The 16,330-nt window shown below is 37.7% G+C and overlaps 3 protein-coding genes across 3 annotated transcripts; 2 read left to right on the plus strand and 1 right to left on the minus strand.

The window, feature by feature from the left end:
* Positions 1-221: 221 nt before the first annotated feature.
* Positions 222-4,497, plus strand: LOC135141992 (uncharacterized). The gene is made up of 12 exons (XM_064073625.1): positions 222-424; positions 561-1,443; positions 1,494-1,762; positions 1,810-1,984; positions 2,039-2,632; positions 2,681-2,852; positions 2,902-3,159; positions 3,220-3,342; positions 3,394-3,615; positions 3,664-3,938; positions 3,999-4,279; positions 4,330-4,497. The coding sequence occupies exons 1-12, from the start codon at positions 379-381 to the stop codon at positions 4,434-4,436; spliced, it is 3,405 nt and encodes a 1,134-aa protein (XP_063929695.1). The 5' UTR covers positions 222-378; the 3' UTR covers positions 4,437-4,497.
* Positions 4,498-4,817: 320 nt separating this feature from the next.
* Polr2b (RNA polymerase II subunit B) lies at positions 4,818-13,589 on the plus strand. Its single transcript, XM_064073650.1, has 6 exons — positions 4,818-4,938; positions 4,998-7,156; positions 7,212-7,456; positions 7,508-7,724; positions 7,787-8,005; positions 12,858-13,589. Exons 1-6 carry the CDS (start codon positions 4,914-4,916, stop codon positions 13,524-13,526), a joined length of 3,534 nt encoding a protein of 1,177 aa, XP_063929720.1. The 5' UTR covers positions 4,818-4,913; the 3' UTR covers positions 13,527-13,589.
* A 172-nt stretch (positions 13,590-13,761) lies between these two features.
* On the minus strand, positions 13,762-16,282 carry LOC135142036 (U4/U6.U5 tri-snRNP-associated protein 1). The gene is made up of 4 exons (XM_064073685.1): positions 16,022-16,282; positions 15,325-15,971; positions 14,794-15,241; positions 13,762-14,742 (listed from the first exon to the last, which is right to left on the minus strand). Exons 1-4 carry the CDS (start codon positions 16,188-16,190, stop codon positions 13,814-13,816), a joined length of 2,193 nt encoding a protein of 730 aa, XP_063929755.1. The 5' UTR covers positions 16,191-16,282; the 3' UTR covers positions 13,762-13,813.
* Between the last annotated feature and the right edge of the window lie 48 nt (positions 16,283-16,330).

Below are 16,330 nucleotides of genomic sequence, written 5' to 3' on the forward strand. Positions count from 1 at the left end.
GTGCTATATGTAAAAAAAAAGATGTAGCACAGTGACCAGTGTCGCTCGCTGTTCCTTTCTCCTCGTCATTGCAAGAAGCAAGACAATCCAACATCCAACTGTCGCAAGGTCCCCTCTTAATCCGGCTCTGCTCCACAACAACTTTCCCTCTTCGTCTAACAGACAGGTATGTATTCATTCAGCGTGCACAGGTAAGAACCGTTGGTAGTAAGTATGGTCTACTATATGATTAGTCAGTTCCCGCTTTCTATTCATCGAGAATATCGAATTTACTTCCATTTGTGTAGCGCATTCAGTAGTTTCGTACCATCTGGAGAAGAACGAGGACGCCTGTGGTGCAAAATGTGACGGTTTTCGCGGACGAAATCGAATACAAAAATGGGAGTGATGAAATGTTTCGTGATTTGGTTTTTCTTCGAATTAGGTGAGAAAAAAATATTTTTCGGTACTGTCATGGGTTTTCCCACAATGCTAATCAAAGCGCTCTTTTATTTTAATTAATTAATTACATAAGTAAGAAGGATGTGAAAAAAGTTACAAAGAAATCTCACGGTTTGTAGTTGCTTCTCTGGAACTGAAAAGTTATATTTCGGATCATGGTCTCCACGGTACCATTTCATTTACCAAAGTCGGCACCCAAATCAAAATAACAACGGATCTAAACGCGACCCTTGAGTACCCCAATCAAGTATGGTCGTGGTCTGTGGTGGAGTTCCCCGTGGACTACACGGAACTAGAAAATCGATGCCAAAGCAACAAGCTGGGAAAAAAATTAGTCAATTTGGACGACATCTACGGGTACTTGATGCTCCCTGATAATAGTACCTCCGAGTTCGTAACTTCTGATCTCAAAATCAACGGCGATTCAGGAATTTATGGCAAATCTCTTCTGCTAACAGAAACTGAAACAAAAAAACGCATATGTGCGACCATCACCATGGTGGACAAAACCCAAGAAAAAATCGCTGTGGCGAGATTCAACTCACCCGTTTCTGGTAACGTTCACTTTAGGTGGTTCTCAACGAAGGACAACCACAACGATATGTTGATCACTGCGGATTTATACCAAGTCGCTAATAAAGAAAACACCAGTGAAAGTGTACCGTTTACGGAACACGTGTGGAAAATCTACGCCACGGATATTCTCGACGCGGAGAAAGATCGTCCCGATTGCAATATCCTCCAATTAGTGTACGATCCGGATAACGCAGGGAAGGGCAAGGCGTTGGGTGATATTGATTCGCGACTTGGCAAAGTCAAAATCTCGACTGATTACACCCAAAATAGATACAAGACTTTGTTAAGAGACGACCAATTAATCCTGTTGCCGAGTGATTTGTCCGGCCCTCAGAGAAGGCTCTATTTGGTGATCTTCGAACGTAAACACGAAGACGCCTTTTTAGCCTGCGCCAAAATTAGATATGACCATCCCACTAACGCCAAGTGAGTATAAAATAATGCGCAGTTACTAAAATTAATATTGGGTGATACAGGGTGGTTATACAATCCGGTGGAATCAAAGGGGATGTCACTCTTACTCAGTACAGCAGGTTTGAACCCACTTTTATCAATTTTAACTTTACCACAGCCAGAGGAGATTTGGAAACTCGACTAGTGTATAGTTCGTCAGTGGCCGGTTACAGAATTCACGAATTGCCCATCAAACCCTCAAAAACTGTAGGCCAAAACGAAAATTCGTGCCTGACCACGAAGTTCATCTACAATCCGTTGAAAACCGACTATAACAACATCCCCCCAAATGGTAAAAGTCTCATTGTAAAAACTTCTCCCTAAAACTTTCCTTTATAGGATTAGGTACTCAAAATCAGTACCCACTGGGTGACCTTTCTGGGAAACTATTAGGGCGCAACAACGCGACAGTTTTAGTGGAAGGAGGACAAGAACTTAGTGGCTTATATTGGGACACTTTTCTACCAGTTCAAGGAAAATATTCCATTATTCACCGCTCGCTCGTCATCTACAAGTACCACTTTTACTTTTTTTTAGTCGTCAACAAACTCTACTGTGTAATTTTCAGAAACACGCAATATCCAGAAACCGGTATCCTTCCAGAACCATGGATTTGCGGCAGCATCAGCCTCTACGAACCCAACTTTCTCTACCAAAAACCAATTTTCACCGCCCAGGTCATCTTTCGCTACCCCACAGTCGGACGAATGATCATGCGACAAGTCAAAGACGAACCTTGGAGTGATACCTCGATTCTGATCGAGTATTTAGTGCATGCAGATGGTGCTACTTTGAACAACTCAGCAAACCATAGATGGGCTATTCATGATCTACCACCAGGCAAAGATTTCTACAGTTGGAAGGAGCGTTGTCTGAGTACTGGCGCTATTTACAACCCTTATCAGATCGATTTTGAGAACACTACGAACGATATTCCTTGCAGTACCGAGTCGATTGGGTTATGTCGTGTTGGTGATCTGTCCACGAGGCTTGGAACGATCGAAATTTCGGGGAAAATTGTTGATAGTGACAGAATTTCTAGGAAAATGTGGACTGACTCTTTTTTGCCGTTAACGGGACATCACAGTGTTTTGGGAAAGTCGTTGGTGTTGTTTGATGATTTTGGGCCGAAAGCTAGAGGTGAACGTTTGGCTTGTTCAATGTAAATTTTCGCGACATGGAGTTTTTTTTCTTATTTATGATATTTTAGAATTGGTGGTGTGTATAGACGTAAAGCTGTCGCTAAAGAGTGGTTTCCAAATGGAAACCCGATTTCAGTAAGCGGGAAGATTGAGTTTTATCAGCAGACTGAGTATGATATAACTAACGTTGAGGTGAATCTGCAAGGACTGGTGGACAATAGTGGATACCACATTCATATAGTAAGTACTATTATCAACATGGAGAAAATCGATAATTTGAATGTTACAGACACCTGTAGAGGAAAATCTCGAGTTTCCTTGCGAAGCCTCAACATTGTATGATCACTGGAATCCTCTAAATGTTGATCCCGCGTCATCCCCTCGAACATATCACGGTACTCCAGATCAGTACGAAATGGGTGATCTAAGCGGAAAATTTGGCGCTCTTGATAACCAAACGATATACAAAGATTACTACAATGATACCATGTTACCACTATTTGGGCCCCGAAGTATCCTCGGACGTTCAATTCTTATCCACAAAACGGTAAACTGAAAAAATTTCTTTGGACTCTATATTTTTTATTATTTAATTTTCTTCTTTCAGGATAAGTCACGATGGGCTTGCTCTACCATTGAGCGAGGCTACAGTCCTTCAGAAGCCCGAGAATTGCGCGCAATTGCTTCCTTCCATCACCCATCAGGGTACGCTTATGGCTACATGAAAATGGTATTTATCCCTATCCACTTAACGCCAAAATAATACCAACATTAATTTCAGAGACAACTAATTTATAACGACGGTAGTAAAAGCGACACCACTATTGAAGTCAAACTAAGGTATCCAGGCAAGAATGATCGCAATATTACCAGAGACCATGACTGGGCAATTTATGTTAATCCCGTGGGTGTGGACGCGGCAGTAAAGACCCAAAACACTCGATGTGTGGCCGGGGGTTATATCTGGAACCCTTTTTTCACACAGCTTGCGGACCCCCTCAATGTAACTCTTTCAACTTTTATTGACTTAGAAACAGCTTTGTGATTGTAGGGGGAGCTTTATAGACAAGAATGCGGCCCTGAAAACCCCCTGCGGTGTCACGTGGGTGATCTTTCCGCCAGACTGGGCACCATAGACATCGGTCTTCGCCGTAAAGTTTTCACCGATTCAAATTTCCCGCTTGAAGGTGAGGTTACTGCAATTGGCCGCTCTATCGTGATTTTGAGCCCGAATCGACAACCCGAGCGTTACGCTTGCGCAAATATTGAACCCGATTATGATATTATAAAATATGCCAATATTGAAAAGCCGCCGCGGTTTGTTGTGTAAGTTTTTTGAAATAATCTTTGAAGAGATGTATTTTAAATATTGCATTCTTATTTTAGGGCACAATTTATCGAAGACATTCGATCAATTCTGGGAATTCCCGACTGGTTTTTGACTGTGGATTCCAGAAAAACCAAAACTTTGCACACAAATGCGTGCGTGCAGTTATTGTTACATTTTAAGGGTCCTTTAGCTAATCGGCTGGAACAAGATTTCAGCAGATTGCTTGCTTCAGGGCGTTTGGATGCGCCAACTTTGTACATTCCAGGTTATATAAATACGAAAAGAAAGAGTAAAGTTTCTTATAAACCGTGCAGTGTGAATGACCCTAATGACAAAAGTATGATGGAGGCTGAATATTGATGTATGTACTAATCGTTTTTATTGTAGGTAAAAAGAAAAGTCTGTTTTTCTTTGGTAGCAGTGATGGAAGTAACACAGCGAAATTTACCAACAGTCTGATAATACTCTTAGTTTGTAGTTATTTATTTCTATAAAAGTTTTGTCAAAAATAAATGGAATGGTTCCTAATAAAGTAATATATTATTTCTACGATTATCAAGGGGTTTTTCTTACATTATTATATCGCATAAATTCAAATTTATGTGAACAATAAGCGATCACGTTGTTATCTGTGGTGGGACAACCTGTACATTCAGTCATGTCGAAAATTTTTAAAATTCCCGCCTTTATTGCAGCGTCATTGATAATAATTCAATAATGTTGCACCATCAAGTGATTATTGTATAATCATTATAGTGAAAAACTGGTCACGAAACATAATTCTCTTAATAAATAACATAATTTTAATAATTATTTTCGCATTAAGAAAGTTTATTAATCTGGGAATTTCTTACCCTCCCCTAAAAACACTAACCGTTGCCTATCCTGAAACTTGACAGTTAACAGCCGCACATCAACTTGTTTGTGTTGTGTGTGTCTAATCCAGTGTATTTCCCTTATTTTGTCTCACAATGAACATATACGAACAAGATGAAGGTAATTTATCGTTATTAAAACCCTCATCACCCCCTTCAAACCAAATTCACCCCTTTCAGACCAATTCGACGATGAAGACTCCGAAGAGATCAGTTCCGAGCTGTGGCAAGAAGCTTGTTGGATCGTTATTAACGCCTACTTTGACGAAAAAGGTCTCGTCCGGCAGCAACTGGACAGTTTCGACGAGTTTATCCAAATGTCCGTGCAACGTATCGTGGAAGATTCGCCCCAAATAGATCTGCAAGCCGAAGCTCAACACACCAGTGGAGAACTAGAAAACCCGTCCCACTATTTACTAAAGTTCGAACAAATTTATCTTTCCAAACCCACCCATTGGGAGAAAGATGGTGCTCCTTCACCCATGATGCCAAATGAAGCGCGCTTGAGAAACCTAACCTATTCAGCGCCGCTGTATGTGGATATTACAAAAACGATAGTCAAGGATGGAGAGGATCCTATTGAAACTCAACACCAAAAGACGTTTATTGGAAAAATTCCGATTATGTTGAGGAGTACGTATTGTTTGTTGAATGGTTTGACTGATCGTGATTTGACTGAGTTAAACGAATGCCCTTTGGATCCCGGGGGTTATTTTATTATTAACGGGTCTGAGAAGGTTTTGATTGCGCAGGAAAAAATGGCCACGAATACGGTGTACGTTTTTTCAATGAAGGATGGAAAGTATGCATTCAAGTCTGAAATTAGGTCATGTTTGGAACATAGTTCAAGACCGACGTCTACTCTTTGGGTGAATATGATGGCTAGAGGTGGTCAAGCGATAAAGAAAGCAGCGATTGGTCAACGTATCATTGCAATCTTGCCATACATTAAGCAAGAAATTCCGATCATGATTGTATTCAGAGCGTTGGGGTTTGTGGCTGACCGTGATATCCTAGAACACATTATTTACGATTTCGAGGATCCTGAGATGATGGAGATGGTGAAACCATCCCTCGACGAAGCTTTCGTAATCCAGGAACAGAACATAGCTTTGAATTTTATTGGTAGCAGAGGGGCAAGACCTGGAGTCACTAAAGAGAAACGTGTAAAATACGCCCGAGAAATTCTCCAGAAGGAAATGTTGCCACATGTGGGTGTCTCCGACTTCTGTGAAACCAAAAAAGCGTACTTTTTGGGGTACATGGTACATAGATTGCTCTTGGCTGCGCTGGGTCGGCGCGAGTTAGACGACCGCGATCACTACGGTAACAAAAGATTGGATTTAGCCGGACCTCTACTCGCCTTCTTGTTCCGAGGACTCTTCAAAAACCTAATGAAAGAAGTACGAATGTATGCACAGAAATTCATTGATAGAGGAAAAGACTTCAATTTGGACCTCGCCATTAAAACTAAATTGATCACAGATGGCTTGCGTTACTCTCTAGCTACTGGTAATTGGGGCGACCAGAAAAAAGCCCATCAAGCTCGTGCCGGTGTCTCCCAGGTACTTAACCGGTTGACTTTTGCCTCAACCTTGTCCCATTTGAGACGCGTCAACTCCCCCATTGGTCGTGACGGAAAGTTGGCTAAACCCAGACAGCTCCACAATACCTTGTGGGGTATGATATGTCCCGCTGAAACTCCAGAGGGCGCTGCTGTCGGTCTCGTCAAGAATCTTGCTCTCATGGCGTATATATCAGTAGGATCGCAACCTTCTCCAATTTTGGAGTTCTTGGAGGAGTGGTCTATGGAGAACTTGGAGGAAATCGCACCGTCTGCGATCGCTAACGCGACTAAGATTTTCGTTAATGGGTGCTGGGTTGGGATTCATAGAGATCCGGAGCAGTTGATGGCGACTTTGAGGAAGTTGAGGCGACAGATGGATATTATAGTGTCTGAGGTGTCCATGATTCGGGACATCAGGGATAGAGAAATCAGGATTTATACTGACGCTGGGAGGATTTGTAGGCCGTTGTTGATTGTTGAAAACGGATCTTTGTTGTTGAAGAAGCGACATATTGACATGTTGAAGGAAAGAGAGTACAATAATTACGGGTGGCAGGTTTTGGTGGCCTCTGGTGTTGTCGAATATATAGATACTTTGGAGGAAGAAACCGTGATGATTGCTATGTCGCCGGATGATTTGAGGCAGGAGAAAGAGTATGCTTATTGTACCACGTATACGCATTGTGAGATTCACCCGGCGATGATTTTGGGTGTTTGCGCGTCTATTATTCCGTTTCCGGATCACAACCAGAGTCCTAGGAATACTTATCAAGTATGTCTTTAAATTAAAAATATGTTAAAAAATGGTGTAATGGGTTGGTTTGCAGAGCGCTATGGGTAAACAAGCCATGGGTGTGTACATCACAAACTTCCATGTCCGCATGGACACTCTAGCTCACGTTCTGTACTACCCCCATAAACCACTGGTAACCACAAGGTCCATGGAATACCTTAGGTTTAGAGAGTTACCAGCAGGAATTAACAGTATTGTCGCTATTGCCTGCTACACAGGTTATAACCAGGAAGATTCCGTTATTTTGAATGCATCTGCCGTGGAAAGAGGATTCTTTAGGTTGTCACTAATAATTTTCACAATTCCAAAACACTAAGTATTTTTTTATAGATCTGTGTTCTACCGTTCTTATAAAGACGCAGAGTCCAAGAGAATAGGAGATCAAGAAGAGCAGTTTGAGAAACCCACACGTCAAACATGCCAGGGTATGCGTAACGCCCTGTATGATAAATTGGACGACGATGGTATTATTTCGCCCGGGATTCGTGTCTCTGGTGACGATGTAGTAATTGGGAAGACGATGACTTTGCCGGAAAACGACGACGAGGTAAAATTAATATACTGTGTGTTTAAAATATATTAAATTTATTTAAAAACTTTTTCTCTTAGCTCGATGGCACAACTAAACGTTTTACCAAACGCGACGCCTCCACCTTCCTCCGCAACAGCGAAACCGGTGTAGTGGACCAAGTAATGTTAACCCTGAACTCCGAAGGGTACAAGTTTTGCAAAATTCGTGTCCGGTCAGTCCGTATTCCACAAATCGGCGACAAATTCGCCTCACGTCACGGACAGAAAGGAACCTGCGGAATTCAATACCGTCAAGAAGTAAGTTCACTCTTTTCCTATATTTAAATTTATATTATTCTTCATTTTCAAAATCTGTCTTATTTGTATTCTCTCGTTTTCTAGCTAACTACTATCTTATCTAACTAGATTTACAATCTATATAAAACATCTCCAAAATTTATAATAAAAAGTTTTTTTAAATTTTACAAAATAAGATACGCCTGCACTTGTGGTGTGTGAATCCGTGTCGAATTTTTACCTTGACATCCAGAATTTTTGTAAAAAAATCAAAACTGAATAACAATATTTTGCAATATAATTTTGAAACTGCAAAACCGATTGTTTTGAAATCTTGTAAATATTTTAAGATTATCGTAATCATGGTAAATCGTTCAGCAAAATTTATTCGTTTACCCTTTCCAACAAATTGATGACGTCAACTCAAAATTTTGCGTATCCAAAATGTGCAAAATGTGATGAGTCTAAACATGTGATTTATCATTGCATTTAAAAGTTTTTAAATTTCTAATACAGGGTGACTCATAAAAATTAATGAACGAGTCAGTTTATTTTATTGATTGAATCGGGAACGGCTCACTCCGTTTTCCCGAAAATTGACGTTTTATGACCCCTAGAATACGAAAATGTAGGTCTCTTGTTTCCGTCGTTTGTGTCAATTTTTGTATGTATATTAGGAATATTGCGTAGATGGTAATACTCTAACCAAAATTTGTTTGATAATGTTAATTCTAGAAATTACAGAAATCCTAAAATTCTGATCAAATTTGTGGAAAGATCAAATGTTGTGAAAGTCCCAAGTATTCTAACCCTTTCAAAGGTTTTAAGGCTTTCAAGGATGCCAAAAACTGTAAGAACTACAAGGATTTTAGGAATTTCAAAAATTTGGAAGCTTCCACAGAATCCTAAAGCTTTAAAAATATTTAAAATTCTAGAGATACTGAAGTATCTAAAAATAATGAAAATCTGAAAGCTCTAAAGTTTATAGAAATTCTATTGATTCCTGATTTTAGAGATTCTAAATATTCCAAAGTTTCCAGTGGTTTGAAAGATTCAAAAAGTATAAAAGCTTTCACGGGTTACATACACTAGAAATTGCGAATTGTACAGACACTTAAGATTCTAAATAAACTAAGGTTCTAATGTTTTAAATATAAAAAAGATCCAACATAATCTTAAAAATTTTAAAAAACCTGGGTGTATTAATGACCCTTGAAATTGCAGAAAATTTAGGCTCCTAGTAATTCCCAAAGTGTTCAAAATTTTCATAAAGATTCTAAAGACTTCCTTAGGACCTTAAGGGGCCAAAAGCTAAAATTATGTTTCGAATACATGAAAGTTTCTAAAACTTGTAAAAATCGCGTAAACTCGTAAAAGAAAAATACAAAATACCCAAAAATCGTAAAGATAGGAAAAATGCTTTCTTTAATTTTTATAAATCCTAAAAACACTGAAGGCCTTGGACACCCTAATTATTATCTTATAAATCTCGGAGACTATAAAGATTCCACAGATTCCAAAAATTCCAAACATTTAGACTCTTAAGATCTATAAATTTTAGAAAATCTGCAAAAAATTTATAAAGAGTGGGAAAAATGTGGTAGACCTAGAAATCTTGAAAATAGTGGAAAAGGTTGAATTTCAAAATTCTGGTATAACTGGAGTGTGATAATTTTAGAAATTTTGCAAAATGTGGAAATTCAGGTCATTTTGTGTACTTTGGAAAATCTGAATATCCTAGAAATTTGGAAAATTTTGCAAATTACGAAGATTCCCAAAAATTAATAGAAAATAAAAAAATATTGAATCTCAAAATTTCAAAAGTTTACAAAATCTTAAGAATGTGGAGATTCTAAAAATTCGAAAGTTTCCAAATGTTTGAAATATTTAAAAGGTTTCAAACCTTTCAAAAATTTTAAAGACTCGACATCGACACATTCTAAAAATCTTGAAGTTTTCATACCTAGAATTTGCGAATTATAAAGATACCAAAGATGCTAAATAAACAAAGTTTTAGATTCTAAATAGAAGAAACATCCAACAAAATCTTGAAAATTGTAAAGATCTTGGAAGTATTAATGTTCCTAGAAATTATAAAAATTATAAACTTTATAAAATTTCTAGTAATTCTGAAGTATCTAAATTTCCAAAGATTGTTAAAACTCTAAGGACTCTAAAAACTTTAAGATTCTAAATACTCTAAGGACTCAAACATTAAAAAGGTTTTTAAAATTCTGTTCCAAATATTTCAAAGATTCTGTAATTTGTAAAAAACGCTTAAACTTTTAACATTTTAAACTTTTTAAGTCTAAAAATCGTCAAAATCCGAAGAATGCTTATTTTAATTTTTATAAATCCTACAAGTATTAGGGGTCTTGAACGCCCTAATTATTATCTTATACATCTCAGAAATTCTAAAGATTCCAGAGACTTTCAAAGATTTAAAGGGGTCTATTAATTTTAGAAAATCTGGAAATATCTAGAAAGTGAAAAATCTGGAAGACCTAGAAATCTTGAAAACTGAGGAAAATGTTGAATTCTGGCATATCCGAAGACTGATGTTTTTATAACATTTAGAAAATGTGGAACTTCTGGAAATTCTAATCATTTTACTGAATTTGTGAAAATATTCCAAATACGTCTTCTCTAAATTTCAAAGATTTCGAGAATTCTAAGGAGTCTATTAATACTAAATCGATATATGTGCTCTTGCTAAAATGTTAATGATGTTATCAAAAAAAATTATATGGAAAAACTGACTATAAAGATATAGATACGATGAAAAAAAAATTGATAATAATTTTTGGAAGTTGTATTTGTTCGACTATACTTTAGGGGCTAGGGAAGTTCTATCGAAATAACTTTCAACCAATTTTTTCTCATGGTATTAGTAACACCTTGTACTTTTGAATTAACCTGTTTTCACAATATAATAACTGATTTTCCACAAAAATATGATTTTTTAAATTAAGAAAAAACTAAAAACTATTTGCGTTTTCAACATCTTCCTTTCTAAGTCGCCAGATTCGCACTCAATTACTAATTCTCGTAAATCTGTCACAAACTTGTCAAAATTTTCGTATTCTTTCTGTTTTCTGTTAAAAATTTTGTAATTATTTCATTCTTCTTGGGTATGTAATACTTCTGTAACTTGTCTAAAATTTCAGTTTCTGTAAAATCTTCCCTCTTGCTTACTTTTAAAGTGTTATATAACAAAATCAATCTTATTTCGGCAAGTGCTAACCCCGCCCACCCACCCTTTATTTTCTTAGAAGAGTAATCATTTGCCAACATTAGTCTTATCGTAGCGAATTTTTCAATTTCTCGCTTTTTAAATGTTTAACTTTTTGATCGGTCTTTTGATTTTTGATCTCTCTGGGCAACTGAAAAAACTTTCGATTTTTTAATTTTAGAATTTTGGCAGTTTTCCGATTTTTCCAGTTTTCGTTTTTTTATTTTCTCGATTTTTGATTTTCTTTTTAATTTTTCGATTTTTCAACTTTCGAATTTCAATTTTTTAATTTCACAAAACATCATTGGCTAATGTAATTTACTGTGAGATGAGGATTTTATTTTAGCAAGTGGTAAAATTTAAGATTAAAGAAAAACTTCAAAATTGCCCCACCCACCCACCCTGATTTCTTTTTGATCACTCATTTTATTGGACGAAAAGTGGAATTTATATTGATAAATCGTGAAATCGAGACAAAAAAAGGTAAAACTAACCCCACCCACCTCCGCTTTTTAATTTCATTGGCTTATTTAATTTAGTCTGAGATGAAAACTTGATTTTATTCTATAGCAAGTGGTAAAATCTATCATTAAAAAAAAACCTTCAAAGTGGTCCCGCCCTCTGATCCCGTTTTCTTTTTTGATCACTCATTTAATTGGCCGAAAGGTTGTTTTTATATTGACAAATAGTGGAAGCCAGACAGTAAAGTTAAAACTAACCCCTTCCCCTCTGCTTTTGAATAATTGAAAAATCAAAAGATTGGAATTAAAAACTGCAAAATTGTCAAACAAATTATCAAATGAAATATTCAAAAGTTGAAAAATCTAATAACTAAAAAAAATGAAAACTGGAATTTTCATTTCAATTTTATAAGATTTGTTTTTTTTTAATTTTTCGATATTTCAATTTTTGATTTTCCGATTTTTCAATTTCTCGATTTTTGAATTTTAATTTTTTTAATTTTTACCGACTACTTGCCCCGCCCACCCACCCTTATTTTCTTCGAGGATATGTCATCTGCCAAAATCAGTCTCATCTTGACAATTACTAGCCCCGCCCACCCACCCTTTATTTTTTTAGAACAGTAGATCATTTGCCAGATTCAGTCTTATCGTAGCGAATACTACTAGATTTTTCAGTTTTTTGATTTTTCAACTTTCGAATTTTTCAATTTCTCAATTTTAAAATTTTCAATTTTTCTATCTTTCGATATTAAAATTTTTTGATTTTACAAAATATCATTGGCTTATTTAATTTACTGTGAGATGAGGATTTTATTTTAGCAAGTGGTAAAATCTAAGATTAACTCCAAAAAAACTCCAAATGACCCCGCCCACCTTCCCATTAAATTCAAAAGTCTAGCTACTTGTACTTTCATCACTTTACTTCTCGTCTCAGTTGCATAAAAAAACCTCAATTTCTTGTTTAAAAATTCTAAAGTTTTCCTTTAGGTTGCCATCAAGTTTTAAAGCTGCCGGCTTGTTAAAATCCATTGTAAATATTTTCTACAACTTCTCTTCTTCTTTATTTTCAAAATCTGTCTTATTTGTATTCTTTCATTTCCTAGCTAACTACTATCTTATCTAACTAGATTTATAATCTATATAAAAGTGAGACTAATTAATCATTCTACACCCCCAGGACATGATCTTCACCAGCGAAGGTCTCACCCCCGACATCATTATCAACCCCCACGCCATCCCCTCCCGTATGACAATCGGTCACTTGATCGAGTGCATCCAAGGAAAAGTCTCTGCCAACAAGGGCGAAATCGGCGACGCGACTCCATTCAACGACGCCGTCAACGTACAAAAAATTTCCACTCTTTTACAAGAGTACGGTTATCAATTGAGAGGCAACGAAGTCATGTACAACGGACACACGGGCAGAAAAATCAACGCCCAGATTTTCTTAGGACCGACATACTACCAGCGTTTGAAGCACATGGTGGACGATAAAATTCACTCGAGAGCGAGAGGACCAGTGCAGATTTTAGTAAGACAGCCCATGGAAGGTAGGGCCAGGGACGGTGGTCTACGTTTCGGGGAGATGGAGCGGGATTGCCAGATTTCGCACGGAGCGGCACAGTTCCTAAGGGAGAGATTGTTTGAAGTCTCGGATCAGTACAGGATACATGTTTGCAATTTCTGCGGATTGATCGCGATCGCGAATATGAGAAACAACACGTTTGAGTGTAAGGGATGTAAGAATAAGACGCAGATTTCGCAAGTACGACTGCCGTATGCGGCGAAATTGTTATTCCAGGAGTTGATGTCGATGAATATCGCGCCGAGGTTGATGGTGTTGTAAGTACGAAACGTGTATTTTTGGAAGTGTTTTTTTATAGGGTAGAATAAATATCTTAAGATTGTATATATTTTTTCAACCTGATTTGATCCTGTTTTTGATGCGTTGGCGGCAATTGATACACAGGCGATAGTATACGATATATATTTTTAATGTGTTACAACTATATACATGAAAAATGGAGTGAAAACTTGATTAATTCTACGTTCATTTACAGGAAGTCTAATTAAAACTACAATAACTTAAAACCCAGTTTATTATTATATACTAACACAGACAAAACCCTAAACCTAGCGTCTCGTTTTTGAAATAACAGTAGACTGACTTTGCTTATTTCCCGATAAAACAATGAACGGCGACTGTGTCTCTTTTTGTTTGGCCTGCAACATATTCAAAGTCCCTAAAGGTGTATCCGTAGAACTCATCTTCTTCATTAGTTGTTCCTGGATACTCTTCTTCAACCTTTTCTCGATCTTATTCTTCCCGGGTCCTTTTCCGTGAAACTTGTGTGACAGATATCTAAAGGCTTCTTTAGAATTCAAAACATGCCCATCATCATCAATGTACTCCAATTTAACGTTTGGTTTGAAGGTATCCTTTTCCTTAAATTCCATAATGGGTCCAGTGTAGCGTTCCCTCCGATTCCCTCCCCTCTCCCCTTCATCACCATACGTCTTGTCTTCAATTGAGTAATGTTTAGCTTGAAGATGCGCCAATCTCGAGTTTGACGGTCTCTTCATCTGTTCTTTATCTAAGTAGCCTTTACTCATTGCTAACTTAAGCGCTGCGCCTAAACCAGTGCTGACATCTGGTTCTTCATCCAAAATCTGTACTTCTTGTGGTGCGATTTGTGCGACCTCATGCGGCTCGTTTGGATCCACTGAATTCCAACCGGTTTTTTCTTCCTCGTCGCTTTGATCAACCTCCATCTCGTTCTTCAATTCTTTCTCATAATCCAACAAATCTTCGGATTCTTCACGATTACCCGATTTACCGTAAGTCGGAATGTCGCCCAAAGTCCGACAAAACTCTGCAGTGGCATTCAAGACAATATTTCCATTGTCAAGACCTTCCTCAGGCTCTGTTTTAACCGGTGTTTCTTTCAAGATTTGCGCAACTAAATTCTCCTTTTGTTTAATTTTGCGGGCTTTGTGGAGCGCTTTTTCCAGAATGTCGTCTTTGTCGTCCTCCAGCTTGACATCAGTCGGGATTTCAATGTCTGAAAAAAATTCTATTAGAACGGATTATTTTATAAAACATCCGATTTTACCTGGTACATCATCAATATTAAGATCTTCAAAATCTGGTTTAATTTTGGGTCTTCGCGATCCCACTTCTTCAATCCCTTTATTGTTAATCTGTTGTTCCAATTCATCAGCTGTTAGTTTTCCTTTTGCGCGAATTTTGCGCACTTTCTTTTTGGGTTTTTTGAACTTTGCAAGCTCTTCATCATTGTAATATTCAGAAGCTAGTTTCAGATCTTTGGTTTCAATTGATTCCAGAGTCTTTTTGGCTAGTTTCTCTTTGATTGATTGAACGGCGGCTTGTCTTCTTTCAGCGATATTGTCGTGACCGATTTTAAAACTCTCCCGTTTTTCTCCATCTATAGTTTCATCGTATTGAGAAAGCAGTGATTTGTCAATGGGGTTTCCATATTTATCATATTCTTGATCATCATATGCGTTGTAGACAATCCTTTTCTTTCTATTTTCCAAGTTCTTAACAAAAAAAATAAAATAATTATATTCAGATATAGGAGTATCTGATATTGAATAACAAAAAATAAACATAGAGTCCTTACCTTTCTATACTTTTCATCATCTATCATGTTAACGTTCACCAAAACATCCTCATCGTCCTCATCCAACACCGCCTTGTCCTTTAACGTTAAAACCACGTCCCTCTCCTCTGCAAAACTATCAATGTCGTGTTCGACTCTCAACCCTTTCAGATTCTTCTCCGTGTATTGTTGCCTTCTCTTCTCCCTCTTTTCGTTCTCCACGAACTCGCTAACCCCAAACTGCTCGTCCAACTCCTCCAACATTTTCGCCCTCTTTTCTGCCTCCTTCTTAGCCAAATCGATCTTACGGTTCTTATCAACCCAATTTTCCACATTATCGTCACTATCGCTATCCCCCAAAGTTTTCACTCGGTTCATTTTCAACTCCATCTGCCTCTTCTCCTTCGCGGTGGCAAGTTTCGCCCGCAGCTTCTCCCTCTCGGCTTTATCAGCCCAGTTTTCCGCCGGCTTGTGATAAAATTCGCCCCAATCATCCTTCTTTTTTCCATCGTCGCGCTTCTTATCTGACTTCTCACTCGTGTGCACTTCCAAGGGTTTCAAGCCGAGTTTTGCGCGAAGTTTGTTGGTTTCGTCAATGGAGAGACTTTCGCTGTTCTGGCCAGACCCAGAGGGTTCATCGTCGGGGATGATTTCCACGACGTCGGAGCCTTCAAGGTTTGCGTTAAAATAATAAAAACGGGGAGTTTTGAGTACTTACCATCGCTTTCGTAATCGTGTTTTGGCTTCTCGCGTTTCCTGTCTCTGTGGTGTTTCTTGTGGCGATGGCGCTTCTCTTTCGGGGGCTCATGTTCCTCAGAATAACTGGGGCTACGATGCCGACGTTTACGACACTCTTTTTCTTTGTATTTTTTACTACTAGAACCCATTTTTTCTTAAAAACTTTAAGGAAATACCTACCAGACACAAGTCTATGCACAAAATGTTTGCGTTACGTTTGTGAACGTTGACAACTGATACAATTAGCAGTACTACCACTACACCACCACAAAAAGTTACTATAACACCA

The sequence above is a fragment of the Zophobas morio genome, unplaced genomic scaffold (assembly GCF_036711695.1).
Source record: "Zophobas morio isolate AGI-343-1 ecotype UQ-CSIRO unplaced genomic scaffold, CSIRO_AGI_Zmor_V1 ptg000004l, whole genome shotgun sequence".
NCBI classification, from domain to species: domain Eukaryota; kingdom Metazoa; phylum Arthropoda; class Insecta; order Coleoptera; family Tenebrionidae; genus Zophobas; species Zophobas morio.